The sequence below is a fragment of the Anopheles stephensi genome, chromosome X, assembly GCF_013141755.1.
Source record: "Anopheles stephensi strain Indian chromosome X, UCI_ANSTEP_V1.0, whole genome shotgun sequence".
In the NCBI taxonomy this organism is placed as follows: domain Eukaryota; kingdom Metazoa; phylum Arthropoda; class Insecta; order Diptera; family Culicidae; genus Anopheles; species Anopheles stephensi.
Genome location: NC_050201.1, coordinates 14076142 through 14093171, shown reverse-complemented (window position 1 = coordinate 14093171; position 17030 = coordinate 14076142). Strand labels below are relative to the sequence as shown.

The 17030-nt window shown below is 45.9% G+C and overlaps 1 protein-coding gene across 17 annotated transcripts in view; it reads right to left on the bottom strand.

The window, feature by feature from the left end:
* The window catches only part of LOC118509380 (protein lap4-like), a 52435-nt gene that overhangs the window by 34410 nt on the left and 995 nt on the right, over positions 1 to 17030 (bottom strand). For 10 of the 17 annotated variants that reach the window (XM_036049949.1, XM_036049924.1, XM_036050026.1 and 7 more), the window contains exon 2: positions 14166 to 15017. In XM_036049949.1, coding sequence (XP_035905842.1) covers positions 14166 to 14327 — 162 coding nt within the window. In that variant the 5' untranslated portion in view covers positions 14328 to 15017. Of the gene's footprint in view, positions 1 to 14165; positions 15018 to 16485; positions 16505 to 16720; positions 16942 to 17030 lie in introns of those variants that run through there. The other 7 variants (XM_036049932.1, XM_036049983.1, XM_036049940.1 and 4 more) reach the window with 7 other exon arrangements.

Below are 17030 nucleotides of genomic sequence, written 5' to 3'. Positions count from 1 at the left end.
CCGATGGAACCAGGAGGACCATCCGATTCTCGGTGGGAGTGTTTTTGGTTTTTGGTTCCCAATTTTAACTGAGCTACATCCAACGTGTGTTCCCTCTCGTTCATTTCCCAACCGTAACCGTGTGGACAGTTGAAAATTGAATCACGGTCACCGGGATCCACAGGTTTTTGGTCGTGTCCACATAAACACACAAATTGGATTAAAATAGGCAGCGTGCGTTAACTCGTTCGGGACTCTCTGGACGCAAACCCACATACACATCTCACGCTCGGACGCACGCTAGACGGAAGGCCATCGGAAGCAACAAGATCATTCCGATGCTTGGCCGATAACCGCACCCCAAACACGCATATAACACGATTAAGCGGCCGCCATCCTCCAGCCCAAATAGAAAAAAAATGAATGGGAAGTGAAATTTTACGATACACAGACAGGAACGCCACACACACACACGCATCGGCCAACCAATAAAAGCAAGTGTAGCGGAAAAACGCGCGGCAGCCTGCAGGCAGCTGTGCAAATAAGAACAAATAGAAGAAGAAGAAAAAAAAGCGAGAGTCTGGGCGGGCCCCATCATGGGCTAAAATTAAATTAACATGAATTGATTCTGTGCGGCATTAACGGGCATTGCGTGAAGTTTGGCCGGACGGGTGAATATCAACGCCCGCCCGCCCCGGTGAAGACCTCATTGCCAGAGACTCCACCGATCCGGAACGGTTCGACAAGCAAGCCAAAAAAACTTTCACCCTCTCTGCCACAACTGCACACTGACGTGACTGACGCACACTTTATAATAACATTCATTGGCACGTTTCGACGCGTTCGACTCGGCTCCAGGAAACAGTTCTGGCCATTTTCTTAAGGGGTGTTTTGCACTCCCAATCCCTTCTCTGCAAGCCCATATTCTGGAGAAAACAGAGACGAACACGCACAATATGCCATCGGCTGTTTGGGGTCGTCATATTTCTTGAAGGAATTTAAAGTATTATAAACAACCGGGGAGCCGGGATCGGGTAAACAAAACTCGCGTTGGTTTACCAATTCCGGTCCGAACAGTACGCGTTCGGAGTGGTGTATTGAAGAAGAAGTCTACCAACCGGAGACTGTGTCCTTGGTTTCGCGCTCAACCCTTAAATGTATGAGGTGTTTGCGGTTTGTTTTGCGATTTAAATTGCGCACTGTCTTCATCTTTTATTAATATCATCAAATCGATTGTACGGAGCGACCAGAGTTCAGGTTCGTAACGAAGAGCTCCTAAATACGAAGAGTTCGTAACGAAGAGCTAGAGAAGTTGTCTCGCTGAAAAAAGATCTTTACAATCAGTCTGGAAAACTCTTAAGGTACCGAAAGGTCCTCTGGAAGAATATCCCTCAGCAAGTAGTTACGGCGCAGCGCCAGGACGAATTGCTCACGACAAGAGTCGCCGATGTTACTTAATTTGGAATGTCGTAGGTTTTTCTTCTTTTTCTTGGCACCTCGAAAGGTCTCGGCCTGCCATTTCTGGATTTCTGTGACTTGATTTTACTTGTAGCAAAGTAGTCCTGAGTACGGGGTAAGAGGGTCTCTGGATGGGATTTGAACCCCGGTACAGCCGTGTGAAGACCGGCGCCGTTATCGCCTCGGCCACCGGACCGCCGTAGGATGTCGTAGGTAATCTAGGGATATTAGCTGAAAGGCTCAAAGAAATTTTAAACGGTAAGAATCATGGAGTAGATTGTCCCAGGGGTCTCTAAGAATATCTTCTCGCCGGATATATAAAGAATCAGGTAAAAGAAGTCGAAGAACTTCAAAGTACGTCTTTGGATCTTCTAACTTCTGCAGAGCAATTAAAGACCCGATCGGCCCCATGCGACCTGCTCAAGATAGATCACGTTTATTAGACATGAGGTCCGCCAATTCTCTAACAGGGAACTTGATCCAACACGGCATTTGTCCAACCAAGCTGATTTAACCAACGAGCTCGCAGTGCTCCCTCTGTGTCTGGTACTGACGAGCAACTTCCTGGTTGGCCATGAGACCCGCACACTCTCATCAAGTCCTCCATCCGTCGTATCCTTCCGGCGTTGGCAACCGTCAGAATATCTGGATCACCTGAATAGCTCCTCAATGTAATCCAAGTGGTAGTAAATTCTTCTTGGCCTAACGAGTCAGTCCTTTCACTACTGAGGAACAGTCTGAATGGGAATTGAAGCCCGTTCCTGGCGTATGCAGACCGGCGCCGTTGTCGTCTCTACCACCGGGTCGCTCAATAAGGGTAGATCATAGACAGCAATATACTGGTAATATCCCGTCTATATCTCAAGGATCCTTCTTGTGACCTTACCACAAAATTAACCAAATCAGACACGATTCGGGGATATACATGTGCTAAGACTTTGATTTTCGATTTTCTAATGACTGCAAAGATGCAACAGCTATTCAGTTCCCTTAGCAATGTAGACCAACAGAAATTTAAAATTGCTGTTCGGGGCTCAATGCAGTCCAAGTAATAGTAAATTATATCTCAATGTTCCTTCTTGTGGCCTACTTAAATACGGTTAATAGTACATAATGCCCCGACACTATACTTCAGAAATATCTCCCAAAGGAGACCTGAACTCCGACATCTATTGCCATGTTGGAACATCATTTCATATTTAACTAAAAAAATTTAGTAAAACATTGAAGTTCATTCCTTTCTTCTACTTTTTTTGGCCTAACGACCTCTTAGGTCATGCCTGCCATTGAAACCACATAGATGGTTAGTCAGTCCTCACTGTGAGGGAGCGGCCCAGATGAGACTTGAATCCCGGTCCTGCCGGGTGAAGACCGACGCCGCTGTCGCATCTATCACCGGGCCACCCCACCGGAAGTCCATTTAGGATCTTCAAATGATTAAGAAGATGCAAGAACTAGTTGGTTTTCTGATAAAGGTAGACCAACAGAAATCTTACGTGGTTGTTGGGAGCTCAATGTGGTCCAAGTAGTAGTTTTTGAAGGTAGATCACACATTTGCATATTCTCACAACATCCTGAAAATATTTTAAGCATCCTCATTTAAACTTGACAGCAAATGTCTTCAAAGTTTTGCTGTAAACTGAATAGTTCATAATACCCCTTCAATATACCCTACTCTCTAGCAAAGGAGACTACGACTCCGACATCTTGCTGGCATGACAAGAAGTAATCCTTCCACCATTGGAAGGAAATGTTTCAACATCTTCATATCCTGTTAGTCAGGTGCAAAAATCCAATTTATTACAACTCAATGTTCTGTACTCAATCAATCAACGGCACTATTGTCATCCCACATTACTTCTCCTCTTCTAGGAAGATCCCTTCCCCCCCCCCGCCACGCGACCGTCAAACTTCCCCCCCCCCATAGGCGCTCCGATTTTTTAATTGCATCCATACCCGATTTTGCCCCCGATTTAGGTCGATCCCCAGAGTACGAGAAACGAGTTGTTGTCAGTCACTTCGCACCTTCGCATCGGGCTGAATGTAATTAAATGTCGAACAACATGCGAATCGAGCGTTACCACCACCACCACCGCCTCCGAGCGCACTTTTTTCCCATTCCGGAAAAAGGCAGTAAAAAACCTTCCATAATCGATCGTTGGTGAAAAAAAAAAGGAAAAACTAAACTCTCGCAAAATGGGTAGAGAAACATACACACGCGCGCTTACGGAAATAAAACACAAAATGGTTGCGAATCGTCAACTTCAGCCCCCCGTGGGGGGTTTTATCCTTGGGCGTCGTGTGGCGGATAGATGAGAGAAGAATGGGGTAAATGGTTCTCGTTCTTCGATTGAGCTGCGCGTCCGCAATTAACCGCAAACAGCATTCCTTTGCGCGTTGTGGCCGGATGTAGATGCGTCCCCTTCACATCCCACATCCCCCCTCCCCCTGCCCTTTTTCCCTCCACCGCACGCCAAACTTTTCCCTGGTCAACCCCGGGAGTGGTTTGAACGACAAAAGCCTGGAGTGTGTGTGTGTGTGTGTGTGTGTGTCTGTACACCACACAAAGGCGGTAGTACAACCGCACAAAACGGAGCATTCAAATGCACGTGCACGTGCCCATGTTGGAAGGCAAAACGATTGCCGTCCCCCGCGTTCCTCGGCCTCCCACATCTTCCCGCGCTTTTCCCACCCACAGCTCGTCCGATCAGAGCGCGCAGCATCGCAGATAGTGCAACTGGTGTTTGTTTGTTTGTGTGCACGATTCGAGGTACCGCCGAAGTGCATCAGCAATAACACTTTGTGGTCTCCCTCCCCCCCTTTGAATCCTCTTTCCCACCCCCAACCCATCTCCATTCCACCCACTCATCATTGCCACTTATTTTGCAGGCAGACAGTAGGAGCAAAAACAAATAAAAAAGGAAACACTTTTCCAATTCAATTAAATGTTTTTCACTTCCTTTATTCGATGAAATGGCTCGAACGGGGAGGAGGAGGAGGAAAAGTAGAAGGTGGGGGTGGGAGTGGTTAAATCGGAATCGGAAAATCGGTTACCGTGGTTGCCGGGTGCAACAGGAAATAGTGGAAAAACATTCTCACACACACACACGCACACATACATCGATCTAGAATCGGTTCTCGCCATTTACTCCACTGTTTCTACACTCGCCACCACTCACTACTATCCTGATACATCTCATCCTCCCCAAAAAAATAGAAACAAAATGGAGTGAGATGAAAACGAGTCTACACGAGGGCGAGTTAATGGTTTCCCACGTTTGAACAATGTGCTGCATGTTTTTTTTTCGTTTCATAAAACTTGTTTTCGTTGCTGTATAGTGGGTTGTGGCCTTCGGCATAACAACTCGGCCGGGCGCAAAACTGCAAGAGCAACTACCAGGTTTCTACGAATCCTTGCAACCAGTTTCCTGTTTCCCGGCGGTCCGTTCGGGGAGAAGCGAAAAAACCATCCTGAGGGGGCTGAGTGAACTGAGTGCAACGGAAACCAATCGATCTCGATGGTGGTACCACCACCATATCACATACCCACTGCTGCTGCTGCTGCTGCTGCTTTGTTCATAAAAGGCCTTGTCGGGGAGCGAAAGAAAGAAAAAAAATCTCCCCTCCACCCGGCAACAGGTAGCGGGCTGGGAGAGGGTGAAGAGGTTCAGGATGTGCAACGGAGCACACACACACACACACCTAGAGCAGGATGATGTACAATTCCTGGTAGTTGCTTGTTAGGTAGCAAAGTTACAACATGATTATGTAGGACAGGACCTTCGCCAGCAGCAGTAGCAGCCCAGGTTCACCATTCCAAGAACTCCGGTGGTCGCTAACGAGCGTCACACACACGCACACACCCACACACCGCAAAAAGTATCACTGCACCGAGTGTATTTGCCGAGATTCACACATCTGTTTGTCTGTACTGTAGAGCCGGTTATATGAGGTTTTGACCTCCTTGGCGGATGGATTGCATACTTGCAGGCGAAATTGGCTCGTGGAGTTTGGGGTAACGGAGCGGTAACCGTCCGCTGCAACTCGTGTAACAAAATTATCCAGTTTAATAGTAATAAAAGCGCGACTGTTCAATCAGGTAACCACACACGGTTGGTAATTGGGGACAGAGAATAAGGTCATCTCGCTGATCGATGAATATAGCAGCCAGTGGATAAGACTTGCTCTTAACTTTTAAAACCAAGCTTTCTTTTTTTATGATGACTTTAGCTAGACAAACTGAACTTTTTTTGCTTCTGTAAAACAATCCGAGCAATCATAGGCAACGAAAGCCAAAGTCTGTATAAGACAGTGTCCGGTAGGACCGAGGATCAAGTCTAGACTGCCTACGCAGGACTCGCTATCCAGCTACGGGGAAAATCAAGTCACAGAAAGCCTCGAGAAATCTCGAGGGGCTGTAGAGCCCAAGAAGAAGTGCCCCACAAAGTGTTTTAAAGCCTTCAAGGACCATCAGAGCTCCACATGGAGATCTTCAAGGATCCAGCACCGGCTTCAAGAAAACGAGAGCTTAGAGCAGTTTAGACGCCAAACGGCAAAACACACATACAAAAAAAAAAAACTTGCTCAGATCATCATAGTCCCTAATGAGTGCTTGCAATACTCAAAAGAGCTGCTGTTGATATAATGATATAGCTACTATAAGTGACCTTTCAAGTTCTCGATACCTCTTTTGTTGTACGGATAAGTTTTTAGTCTTATTATCTGTCTTGGTCCTAGCCGCTCTGTGTCCTGGTTATTTGTTTTTCCGATTCGAAGGATTATAACTTGGAACAGGAAAACCCCGACTTTGAGTCTGTGTAACTACTAACGAGTGATGACAAACGGAAAAGGCGAGATATTCGTTTTCTTCGTTAAAGTTTTCTTAAATAACACAAATGCTGCTTTGCTGAAAATAGATTGACTCATCGACTAATGGTCTGACAGCTGTCAGCATTTTGTACACGTATCTTCCGCAAGGGAAGAAACAAACTGCAGATTATATGGATTAATTTCCACCAGACATAGGACGGTGCTATGTGCTTGGACAAAGACTTATCTACCCACCTGTTATACAGGTGGGTGTTGCATGTCTCTCTCTCTCTCTTTCTCCCCTGCGTCTCTGGGTGTATCCTTCCGCCCATGCATTATAGAAGGTTGGTGGGCGAGTGATGATTCGCGGGATGTTATTATTAGTATCGCGCGAAAAGCCAACCAGGAACTCGACGCTAACAGGCAACTTCCTGTGAAACTGCAGTAAAAAAACACACACACACAGTGAAGGATACCACTGAATCCTGAAATGTCCGTGGATGTTCTAGTGATTCCGCAAAGAGCGCAGCGGACGGAATGCGCGTCATAGACGATTGGTGGATTGCGAATTGGAATAAGCTCCGGTTGGGTAGGTTGGCATGACCGGCCTCCCGCCACTCTCTTCCGGTGTGTGCCCGGACAACTGGAGCACTCTGGAGCACACGACCTTCTGGTCGCGGGAAGCAGGGTGCAGCGTTTGCTCTGTTCCCGCGGGCCGTTTAGAAAAGTGGATTATATACAGTTGTTTTCCCCTTTTTTTTCGTTTGGTTGGTTCGTTCTTTTCTAGCCCAGGACATACACGCGCGCACTCGCGCACTATGAGCTTCACGTAGCCACTGGCGGAAGCAAAGTAATGAGCGAATTCTGCGAAATTCTGAACCCTCTCCAGGGCATCATCATCCATCAGAGCACCCGGGCGGCGATGATGATGGTTGATGAGGTTATGGCATAATGGACGAAAGTGCTTGCAAATCGCAAAGCTCTCTTCGTGTGTGTTTGTGGGGGAGCGAGGTACACTTGATCCATTCTCCCCGTCAAGTACCAGGCGAAAGCGAACAATCGAACACGGCCACAAACAAAACAAAAAAACCCGCCGTCAGAGCGCAAACGAAACGGCAAACAAACAAAAAAAAACTGTAGCTAAAATAACAAGCAGCAGCAATGGGCGAGAGACGCACCTTGGCACCAGGTTAAGCTGATGATGCTTTTTGCCCTGCTGCTTCCTTTTGCTGACCGAGAGGCCTCCTTCACGGTATCCCCGGGGGCGCGCGTGTGAGCTGTGGGTTAAGGTTTATTTTCGTATAAAAGCTTTGGGAGGGCTGCTCTCTCTCTACGACCGACTCGAACCACCTACGCGGATTTTGCCGAGCATCCACAACTCGAAGGATTCGAACAGCGCAAACACATCGCACTGCCACCACCTGTTGGTTGGATGCAATTAGGGACGTGGAGTGGTGAGCTTTAACTCACCAGCTTCTGCGGGTGTGTTCGACGGTCGATGCGCATCCTTGAACAATTACCGACCGTCGTACATCGTTTTCCCGCTGGTGGCGTTTGCTTTTGTGCGTACGTGAGCTATATTATTCGTTTCGCTGAGCTAATCCGGAAGCAGGAATATTGTGCATATAACACAGCCATCAAGACACAGCGCCTGATGGAAACGATTATCGGTAATGTTGTTGCCGGCTGCGGACATTATGTGGCGCGATTTAACGCCCCTGTTGATTTGATTTGCGGGTCAGATTTGGTAGTTCCCCTTTGGTCGGGCGGAAACTCTGAAACACTTTCTGTTTTTTGAGGTTATTAATTGCATTGAGGACAACAAACAGGATAGTAATCCTCAAACACGTTAAGCCTTTTTGGTCCGTATTGGGTTAGGTTTTGCGAAGATGAGACCCTCAGAGATTACCAAGATTTTTGATGAGCATGTACAGACTCTGATATTGAACAGACCCCGTCTATAGCAATTATCTCAGTCATCAACGTTGATTGCTGTGAGCTTAAAGGACTTTAAAATCCTGGCTCGTAAGACGTTTTGTTCATCTCTGTTCTAAGGCTCTACCACCTTAAGAAGTCTCCTGACTTCCATTTCTAACTCCTTTGTCTTCATTTTACCCGAAGTTGAATATTCAGCTATGGCTAACTCCGTTTGTAAAGTCTTTTCCATGACGTCCACATGGACAGAGGAGGCGTGGCAGTCCCAAACTGAGTAATGGCGATGTACAGAAAGGCTGCGATATTGGATTAGCAGGCGCTGAACCGTGAGCAATGATTTCGAGGACGTATACGGAATTTTAGTCCGTATAAGGCTATGTCATAGCAAGACTCTGATCTCTAATATCGGAGAACTGCCCACGTTGGTGATCCGTAAAGTTAAAGGCCAGCAAATGGCGATACTGTCAACATTTCTTCCTGTCAGCTTTGTAGAGAGGACTTTGAAAGTTGGAACAAGATGTCATAACTTTGCAACGTCCTAGCTACAACCTAAAGTAGTTTCAAATGTCCATTTCTTCCTTAACTTCATATTTTGCCCGTAGCTAAATATTCAGCCCTGCATAAGGAATCCAAACGCTATAGACGTCTACTAATTTATCCACCATATACCCTTCACTTCCATGCTTATCATTGTATCAAGTATTCCCCTACCAGCAAATAGTGTCGAGAGCCTCTGCTGCTACTATCTTATCGCCGTCAGCATACGTCACCCATGTTTTACACCTAAACACACCCCGAAAACGCATTGCTCGCGATCCAAGAAGGCCATAGACACCTGCAGGAAAACTCTAACCATCAGTCGGTGTCATCATCATCATCATCGGCTAGCTAAACGAGGACCCTGTAGCAGGTATTTGATCAAACAAGATACTACTACTACGGTCACGCATATCTCACACACAACTAATGGCAGGACCGTGTACGTGAGGGTCGTTTTTACCCGAAGGGGAACATGGTGGAAGTGCTTCGCTAAGTGGCTGTCGAAAATGGCTGTTCGTCGCTGTGACACACCGGTCCGTGTACGCAATCACCGTACGATCAATCTTTGTTTGTCGCTATAAACGGTGGAACGCTGGAACAACAACCACTCACACGGTGGAGGTTCCCATATTTTAATCGTTGTAATATGACATGCAAAATGGTGCCGTAATGGGTCGCCTGTACGTCTGTACGCGTTTCTTCAAGTCATGGTAAGGTGGCTTCGCGCCGTTGCCGCGCGGAAGGAAGCAGTAGCAGTGCACGGCACGATCGTTCCACGTCGATCCAAGGCATCGAAACGAGCTGTCAATTAGCGGAGATGATAACTTGCTTTATCTTGGCGTGCTTTGCCTACACTCCCGATAAATCAATGCAGTTCACGGCACGCAGTAATGCTATACGCCACACCGAGAGCGCAGGGGGAAACTGATTTCTTTATGCATCTCTTTCGCTTTCTTGGTATGGCTTCGCTTACCAAGCGCTAATAGAGGCCTCCAGTGGTTTGAAGGAAGCAGAAGTATGTACATACGTACACTCTCTCCAGCAAAATGGAACACACACACATACATCATGCAACTGGCTACTGTGCACATTGAGGAACGATTAGAACAGATATCTGCCTAGTTATGTCTAGTTAGTGTGTGTGTGTGTGAGTTCTCTTGGAGATAGATCTCTACTTTGGAGATATATAGAAGCATCCGCAAATGTATTCAACTGTCAGTCATAAGGTAAGCTAAATGTTACAGAGCTCTCAGTAGTTGAAGATGAACTGATAGGGTAGAATTTCTTGGACGAAAAACATAAACCAACTATATCTTGCGCTATAATCAGACATATCAAATGTAGATTCTGAAAGGAATTTCGAAATAACTTCACTACTGAGAACTTGAGAAGTCTGACATTTTGGACACCTCAACTTTGACAGATGATTGCGTCCTAACTGTTGTAACTGCAGATCGCAAAATAAAGTATGCAGCGTGTCTATTGAAAATCTTCTCCTTTTTTGGTCGTACAGCCTTTAGAGATCATGTCCTGCCTTCACTGATTTTCTTGACTTAGCTCACCTTAATCTGAATAGTCAATTCAACGTACGGCGAAACAGTTGGATAGTTGGAATCCGAAAATTTTGCTAGAGTTCCACAACCAAGGACCTACATAGAAAGGATTAGTTAGACAGTAAAACTGTCAAATATTGGGACAAGACCTGCTTGTACGAAGTTCATCAAGTTGCCAGGACTCGGCAAAAACTCACTATCAGGCTGTGCATCTTGTTAGGTTGGACCGCCAAGTAGCGATGACTCTAGCGATGATCAAGTCAACATGTCCATCACCAAGATTCTTGACTCGACTTCTACGCCAGGGTAATAGAAACAGAACGTCTAGGTGAGCAACTTATTTATCACTGCACTAAATTCTCCACTTCGGAGAGCATAACTGAAGTTACTTCTTCTAGTATTTTTAGGTTAGGACCCATTACTTGCCAGCTGGAACCTATTTTTGGTACCGCAACACATGGATATCGCGCCAATCGCAAATAGTGGATGTCAGCAAACGATGTAACTTCCTAGACGACACACATCGCTGCCCTGAGCTACTGCTAGTGTTCAGCTCAAAGTCTCGAGTGTTTCCAAATGTTGGCTGCAATAAACAACAGCACACCTTATGGTGCTTTTTATAGACGTTCTCCATTGTAGAACATTAACACGCGGACGCGTGTAGACATTAAGTGTTATCACATGTCGATGGTCCGTACGTCTAGTCCCTGGTTCAATTCACCACGATCGCCGGCACTAAAGGGTGAGCTCGAACGCCGGTCGAACGGGAGCAGAGAGTAAGATGTCTGGATAGTTGGTGCTACCTGATGCTCGCGAACTACGCATTCTAGCCGAATGTCAAATGCGCAACCAGCGAGTTGCGATGGAAAACCCTCCAGATATGCTCTGGCATGTCTTTCACTCAGACTTCCACCCTCCAAACACACACACTAATACAGTAACCGATGGCAAGGTAACGGTTCACCGGAGGCCGATGGCACAGTGTGGTGGATGGATAATAAAACAACGCACACGCTGGTGTCGTCATCACGGCGTAACCACACCGTGTGCGCCCGTTCACTGCCCAAAAACGGGATGGAAAAACTGGTCCACCCCATTCTAACCCCTGCTGCAGCTCTGCTCTGTTCCTCTCGGTCTGCTCTGCTCCGCTTATGCTCACAAACACACCGACAAGGAGTCAAGAGGTTCCCGGGGTTTTGCGTCCAGCAATTGTGCTGGAGCAGTGCCTGGAGCGAGCGTGAGTCGAAAGGGCATGGCCGCGAGATCGCTTCTTCACATCACGCACCCTATGTATAGAACCTTCCAGCCATGATCACCGATCATGTGATGCGTTCTCGCTCTTTCCGTACCATTTTCTTTTCGCTCTTCGTATATGCCCCGGTTCGCTTTGCCGGGCCATTCCATTCTGGCATAATAATCGTTTCAGTCCGGGCCTGGCTGACTTGCTGACTGCTATGACGACATCAAACCACTGTTCTGCGTTCAGTACACCTCCGTGAACCCTCAAAACCTGGGAATGGTCGCTGGTAAGCTTTCCCGGAGCAGTTTTCGCTTGAATGCGGCGTCGGCCACAAATAAAGACATCGTAAAAAAAAACCACACACACACACAAGTACAAAAACAATCACCCTGAAGAGACAGAGCGTGGTTGATTTTTTTTTTGTTGTTGCGGTGGTAGTGATTTTTGTTTTATGCTTCTTGGTCGTTTAATTTTGTTTTCAGTACATTTTGTTTTCTATGGCTTTCTTCAAAAATTGTTTGAAGTCATTTCGGGAGGTTGGGGTGGTTGGGAGATAGGACATTCCATCCGAGGTTTTTGCATAGCTTCCTGTGTTTTGCAAATAAAGTAAGTTGTGTAGCCATACACAACCTCTTACAGCGCACAGATAAGTCGGCGAGCAGTGGAAAACATTGACAGTGGCAATTAAAATTATTATTACTTTACCACAAAGCGGAACCCGTTCAACGTGGCTTGGAGCTCCGAAAATGCTTTTAACCTTGTACAGTGTGAAAATAACGGACGAGACATTATAAATAAGATTTTTAAAGCAAACTACTAGTAGTGCGCGAGGGGGGTACAATATGACTGAGGTTCAAACCTGCGTCCACCATGTCAGCAAAAGAGCACGCAGATAGGTGTACTGCGATGGCAGAGATTTAAGCTGGTGTTAAACTTCCACCTGTATTATACCTAGATTAATAGACTATGTAGAAAAAAGGTAGTATTTTCAAACAAACTTGACATCTCCATCTGTTCTGCCCAGTTTTTTCTATTTTAAATTGTAACTAACCTGTTAATATCTAACGACAATATATTATTTTAAGACATGTCTTACACGATCTGTTTTAAAAATATTTTTACACCCACTAGTCAACCCTTATCGTAGTATTACCACAGAGCATCGCTCTGTATCAGGCTTCAGTAAATTATTATTTGATGTATTGTCATTTTGATTTTGTAAAATCTTAAACCTTAACAGAAAATCTTGTGCGAATATTTCAAAATCTTGCGCAAAATTAATATTATTTGCGTTACATATGGATTGATTCCACACAGTATTTGCTTTAAAAGTATTGCTCTTTAGGTACAATAAATTGTACTTGGAGCAACTATACTCGAAGGTATGAAAATTGTTTACCTAAAGCACAAATACTGTTTTTTTTATCAAATGAAGCATAACTGTCGCCTTTTTGCAACCTTCGTTAGCTGGTGGTGCTGTACGCCTCCCATACAGAAAAGTATTATCAACACCAGTATCAACTTTTGATAAGACTCCTAGTGTCACGCCAAGGTTGGGTGGAGCGTGTGTTGTATTGTTTTTTTTTTTTTTGTTTAATTCTTTAGCGATAAGAGCGAGAAAAAAAACAGCATACAATCCAAAACATTCATTAAATGCGGAAAATTAAAAGGGAATAGAAAGGCAAAAGATTGAATTGATTAAATATTGTCATACGGCAATATTTGTTTGGGCATTACAATCCCTTGCTCGAAGAGTTTTGATCAACCATTGTCATGGTTCCTTGGCGTGATCTTCCCGTGATTACCTCAGTAAAACTAGAAACAAGAATAGTCTTAATAGGGAAGGATCTCATAACGGGAGCTGTTGAGGGACATACAATTGGCATCGGGCACCCCACAGCGTGTTTGATCGCTTTATCCTCTACAGATAAAAATGAACCTGCCCAAAAGCAAGATTGTGTGAGTCAAAGTGTAACGCCGAAGGGCAGCACATACCCAGCCCCGGCAGGGACAAATTGCAATCATAAATGAAGCTACTTTACTCATTGCAGCTAAATTAAGATGCTCTATTGTAATGGTCAATTAAGAAGAGCTATTTGACATTCAATTTCGTTCACTTTTCATGTTACGTTATTACGCTTCAATGACGACAAACAATACGAGCATTATTCCTGATCTTCGAGATGCTCAACCAGGATTTCTCGGCTCGGATATGTGGAGGGACAATGTCTTCTTCTTGCCTTTAAGACTTGCTTGGTCATGTCCGTCATTTAATGGCTTAGTAGACTTATTGGTACCAGGTAGTTGGATAATCAGTCCTCACAAACGAGAGAACGGTTCGGAGGGACAATGTAGGCGAGTTTTACAAGCTATATCTCATCGTGCAGCGAGTGATACTCTATAGGCATCGGGAGGTTGTGATCATGTCACGAAACTGGCACGGAAAGACCCAGTCTTTTTGGGCCCGTCCTCATGGACGTAGCTGGAGTGATATAGTTGAAATATCCTCCAGCACGTTGGCCAGGATATTGGAATGTCAGACGACGGTATGATTGGTAGATCGTGAGATATATCAATAACTTCTGCTGTCAACCAAGCGCCTGATAAGTGAGTAAGAACTACGGGACTTAAGAATTAGCGTTTCCACCTACCTTCGGCAAATCGCGAATGTGGTTCGCATCGAGCAGCAGCTCCTCCAGGCTGTTCGAGTAGCGGAAGATCTCCTCCGGCACGTTCGGCAGCGACGAGTGCCGGTTGTCGACGTACTCGATCTGCCGGTTGCATCCCTTAAATATCGGTATGTACTTAAACATCCTGCAGCCGGTCGGGACACGGATCGCTGGTTTGGTCCTAATGCGTTGCGCGGGTTATCCTCGGTAACCCTTCCGTCGTCGTCGTCGTTGTCGCGTATTCAATTCACTCACTATTTTGTCACTCACTCGTTCACGTATATCTCACTCGTCCACTTCTAGCACGTAGCTAGAGGGAGAGGCTTACCGTCTCTACTGCTGGGTAAGATTTGAAAGGACCTTCTAGAGATGATCCACGATCTTACCAAACGTCTGTGGTCGCGGTGAGTGGTCGGTGCCGTTTTGGCAATCCACATCAACACCTTCCCTCCACCGACCCTTCGCTATCTTTCTCGGGCCTTCGTCACACCCACCCCTTCCCCTGGTGGTAGGTGTCGCTCAACACCCGGTTGATGATCTTTACGCACTAGAGTCTGTGGCGTAACGATCATACGATAAAGGTGGGCTTGCTTTAAAGGGCTAGTCAGGACAAGTTCTTATCACAACACGGTAATTAAAGGAAAAACTCTCTCACACACACATATACAAACACATATACACTCTGGCCTGGCCTTGTTTTTTCGCGCGGTAGGTTAATATGTCCTCGTGGCTGTGTATACAGAAGGCCGCACTATGCTCTAAATTGCACCCGTCGTGTGTGCAATAATTACTCGCTGCCGGAGGGAAAATGATAACATAGAGGGACAACACACCCTAAAAGAAGAAGAAGAAGGAACGGAAAAATAAGGGAAAATTATCACCCGTCTGCTAAATTATTCACGGTTTTTTTTCCTGGGGGAGGGTTTCCTTCTTTCTTGGTTAGGAAAAGGCCGGCCCAGCTGGACAATAAAGGATAACGTCGACCGCGCGCGCCAGAATAAAGGACAAATTCTGGTCTTTGGCACAAACACACACACACACACGTAAGCACATCTTAACGGTACTGTTGTTGGTTGATGAGGTTGATTGTAGATTTGTGTGTGCGTGTGTTTGTTGTTTTTTTTTGTGTTCTGCACTGTAATGGTTCGCTGCAACTTTGTTTCTTGCGCTGTCATCAGCCTCGATGGAATCTGGAGTTTTCCCACGTTTTCTTTTGCCTCTGTCACACACACGCACGCACATATAAACACACGCACACACGCAAGGAGGATGCATTCACAAAGTTCTTGTACTGATAGTAAAGCAAATCTTAAGAAATGTGAAGGTCGATTGCCATAAACTTCATTCGAACTGGCAAACCAAAAAATGGAAATAAAATTAACTAAGAAAAGGACAACATTTTCCTTCTATTGTGTTTCGCCCTTAAACAATTCGGCAATGGGAAATTCCGTAAAATAAAGATGCTCCGTTTCTCGGGTGGGTGCGTGTTCCGGAAGGATGGCACAAACAATGGACTCTCTACCTTCGTCTGTTGCCGATACAGAATAACAACCAATTGATGCTCCAGCGGAACAACTGCTCTTACACTACTCACTGTCACCTAGGGATGTGTGTGTGTGTGTGCGAGTGTGGCTCTCTATTCGTCAGTGCGCTCGTAAGCGCGAGTGTGTGTGGCTGCTGCCTATTGCTTTCGCTCTCTCTTTCTCGCTCGCTCGCTGACCCACCATGGTTACTATGATGAGCGTTCGTTTATGTATTGTTTTATACTTCGCTTTTGTTATTTTTCTTCTACAATTTCCATCTGCTTTCTCTTTCTCTCCCTTTCTCTCTCTCTCTCTCGATCTGTCTATAAAATACGTTTTCCCTATCAATTTTCTTTATATTATTCTCGGATGTGTTGATCGAAGCTTGGTTGCTTGCTGGTATGGTTGGTGGTTGGTATTGAAAGTTGCATACTTTCGGGCGGTAATTTCTCATTTCGTGTTCATGGCCCAATGCAAAAATAAAAAAGCTTTCGCCATCGAAAATCCTCCCTCCCAAAAAAAAGGCATTCTGTAACTGCACACAGCATTAAACAAAAAAAAAAACGCGACGGATGATACATCCACACCAACACACTGACTGTTTCGCTTCACCAAGTAACTTTTTTTCTTCTCGCTTTCACTCGCTCTCTCTTTCACAGAACGAGTTGCCGTTCGCCTGGAAAGCTGCATCATTTCGATAAACGCCCACCATTTTCCCCCCACACATACACACATTCACACGCACACATACGGATAGACACACACACACATACACTTACACACATAGACGGGTGCGTGTAAAGAAGATGTTCATTTGGCAGTGGTAAACGCGACATGCATACCGATGATCTACCCCGATTTGCTGTCAGAGCGCTTCCACATTCCTGAGACCGGTCTACGAACGACAGAGCGAGACAGCAAATACCAGACAGATAGAGACCGACTGTCACGCTGGGTCTACTGGTTGCTCACGCGTTACTCACGCACGCACCTTTTACAAAAAAAAACACATACCAAGCAGTCCAACGAAATCCAACACTGCGGCACGAATGTCACACCAAACTGGACGCGCGCGTGACCCGTGAGACAAAAGCTACCTGTGACACTAAAGGCCGTCCGTGTCATCAACGCATTACACACAACACACACACGCGCGCACGGTGGCGGTGAAGGAGGCACTGAACATCGCGCGCGATCCGATGCGCCAACCGAGTACGTTATCCGGAGAAGACAAAAAAGGCAGTCAGCGAGCGTATGTGTACACACCCTTATTCCCGTGATCTGAACCCGGCCCTGCTCGTACTGTACGGACGCGTAGCATTCA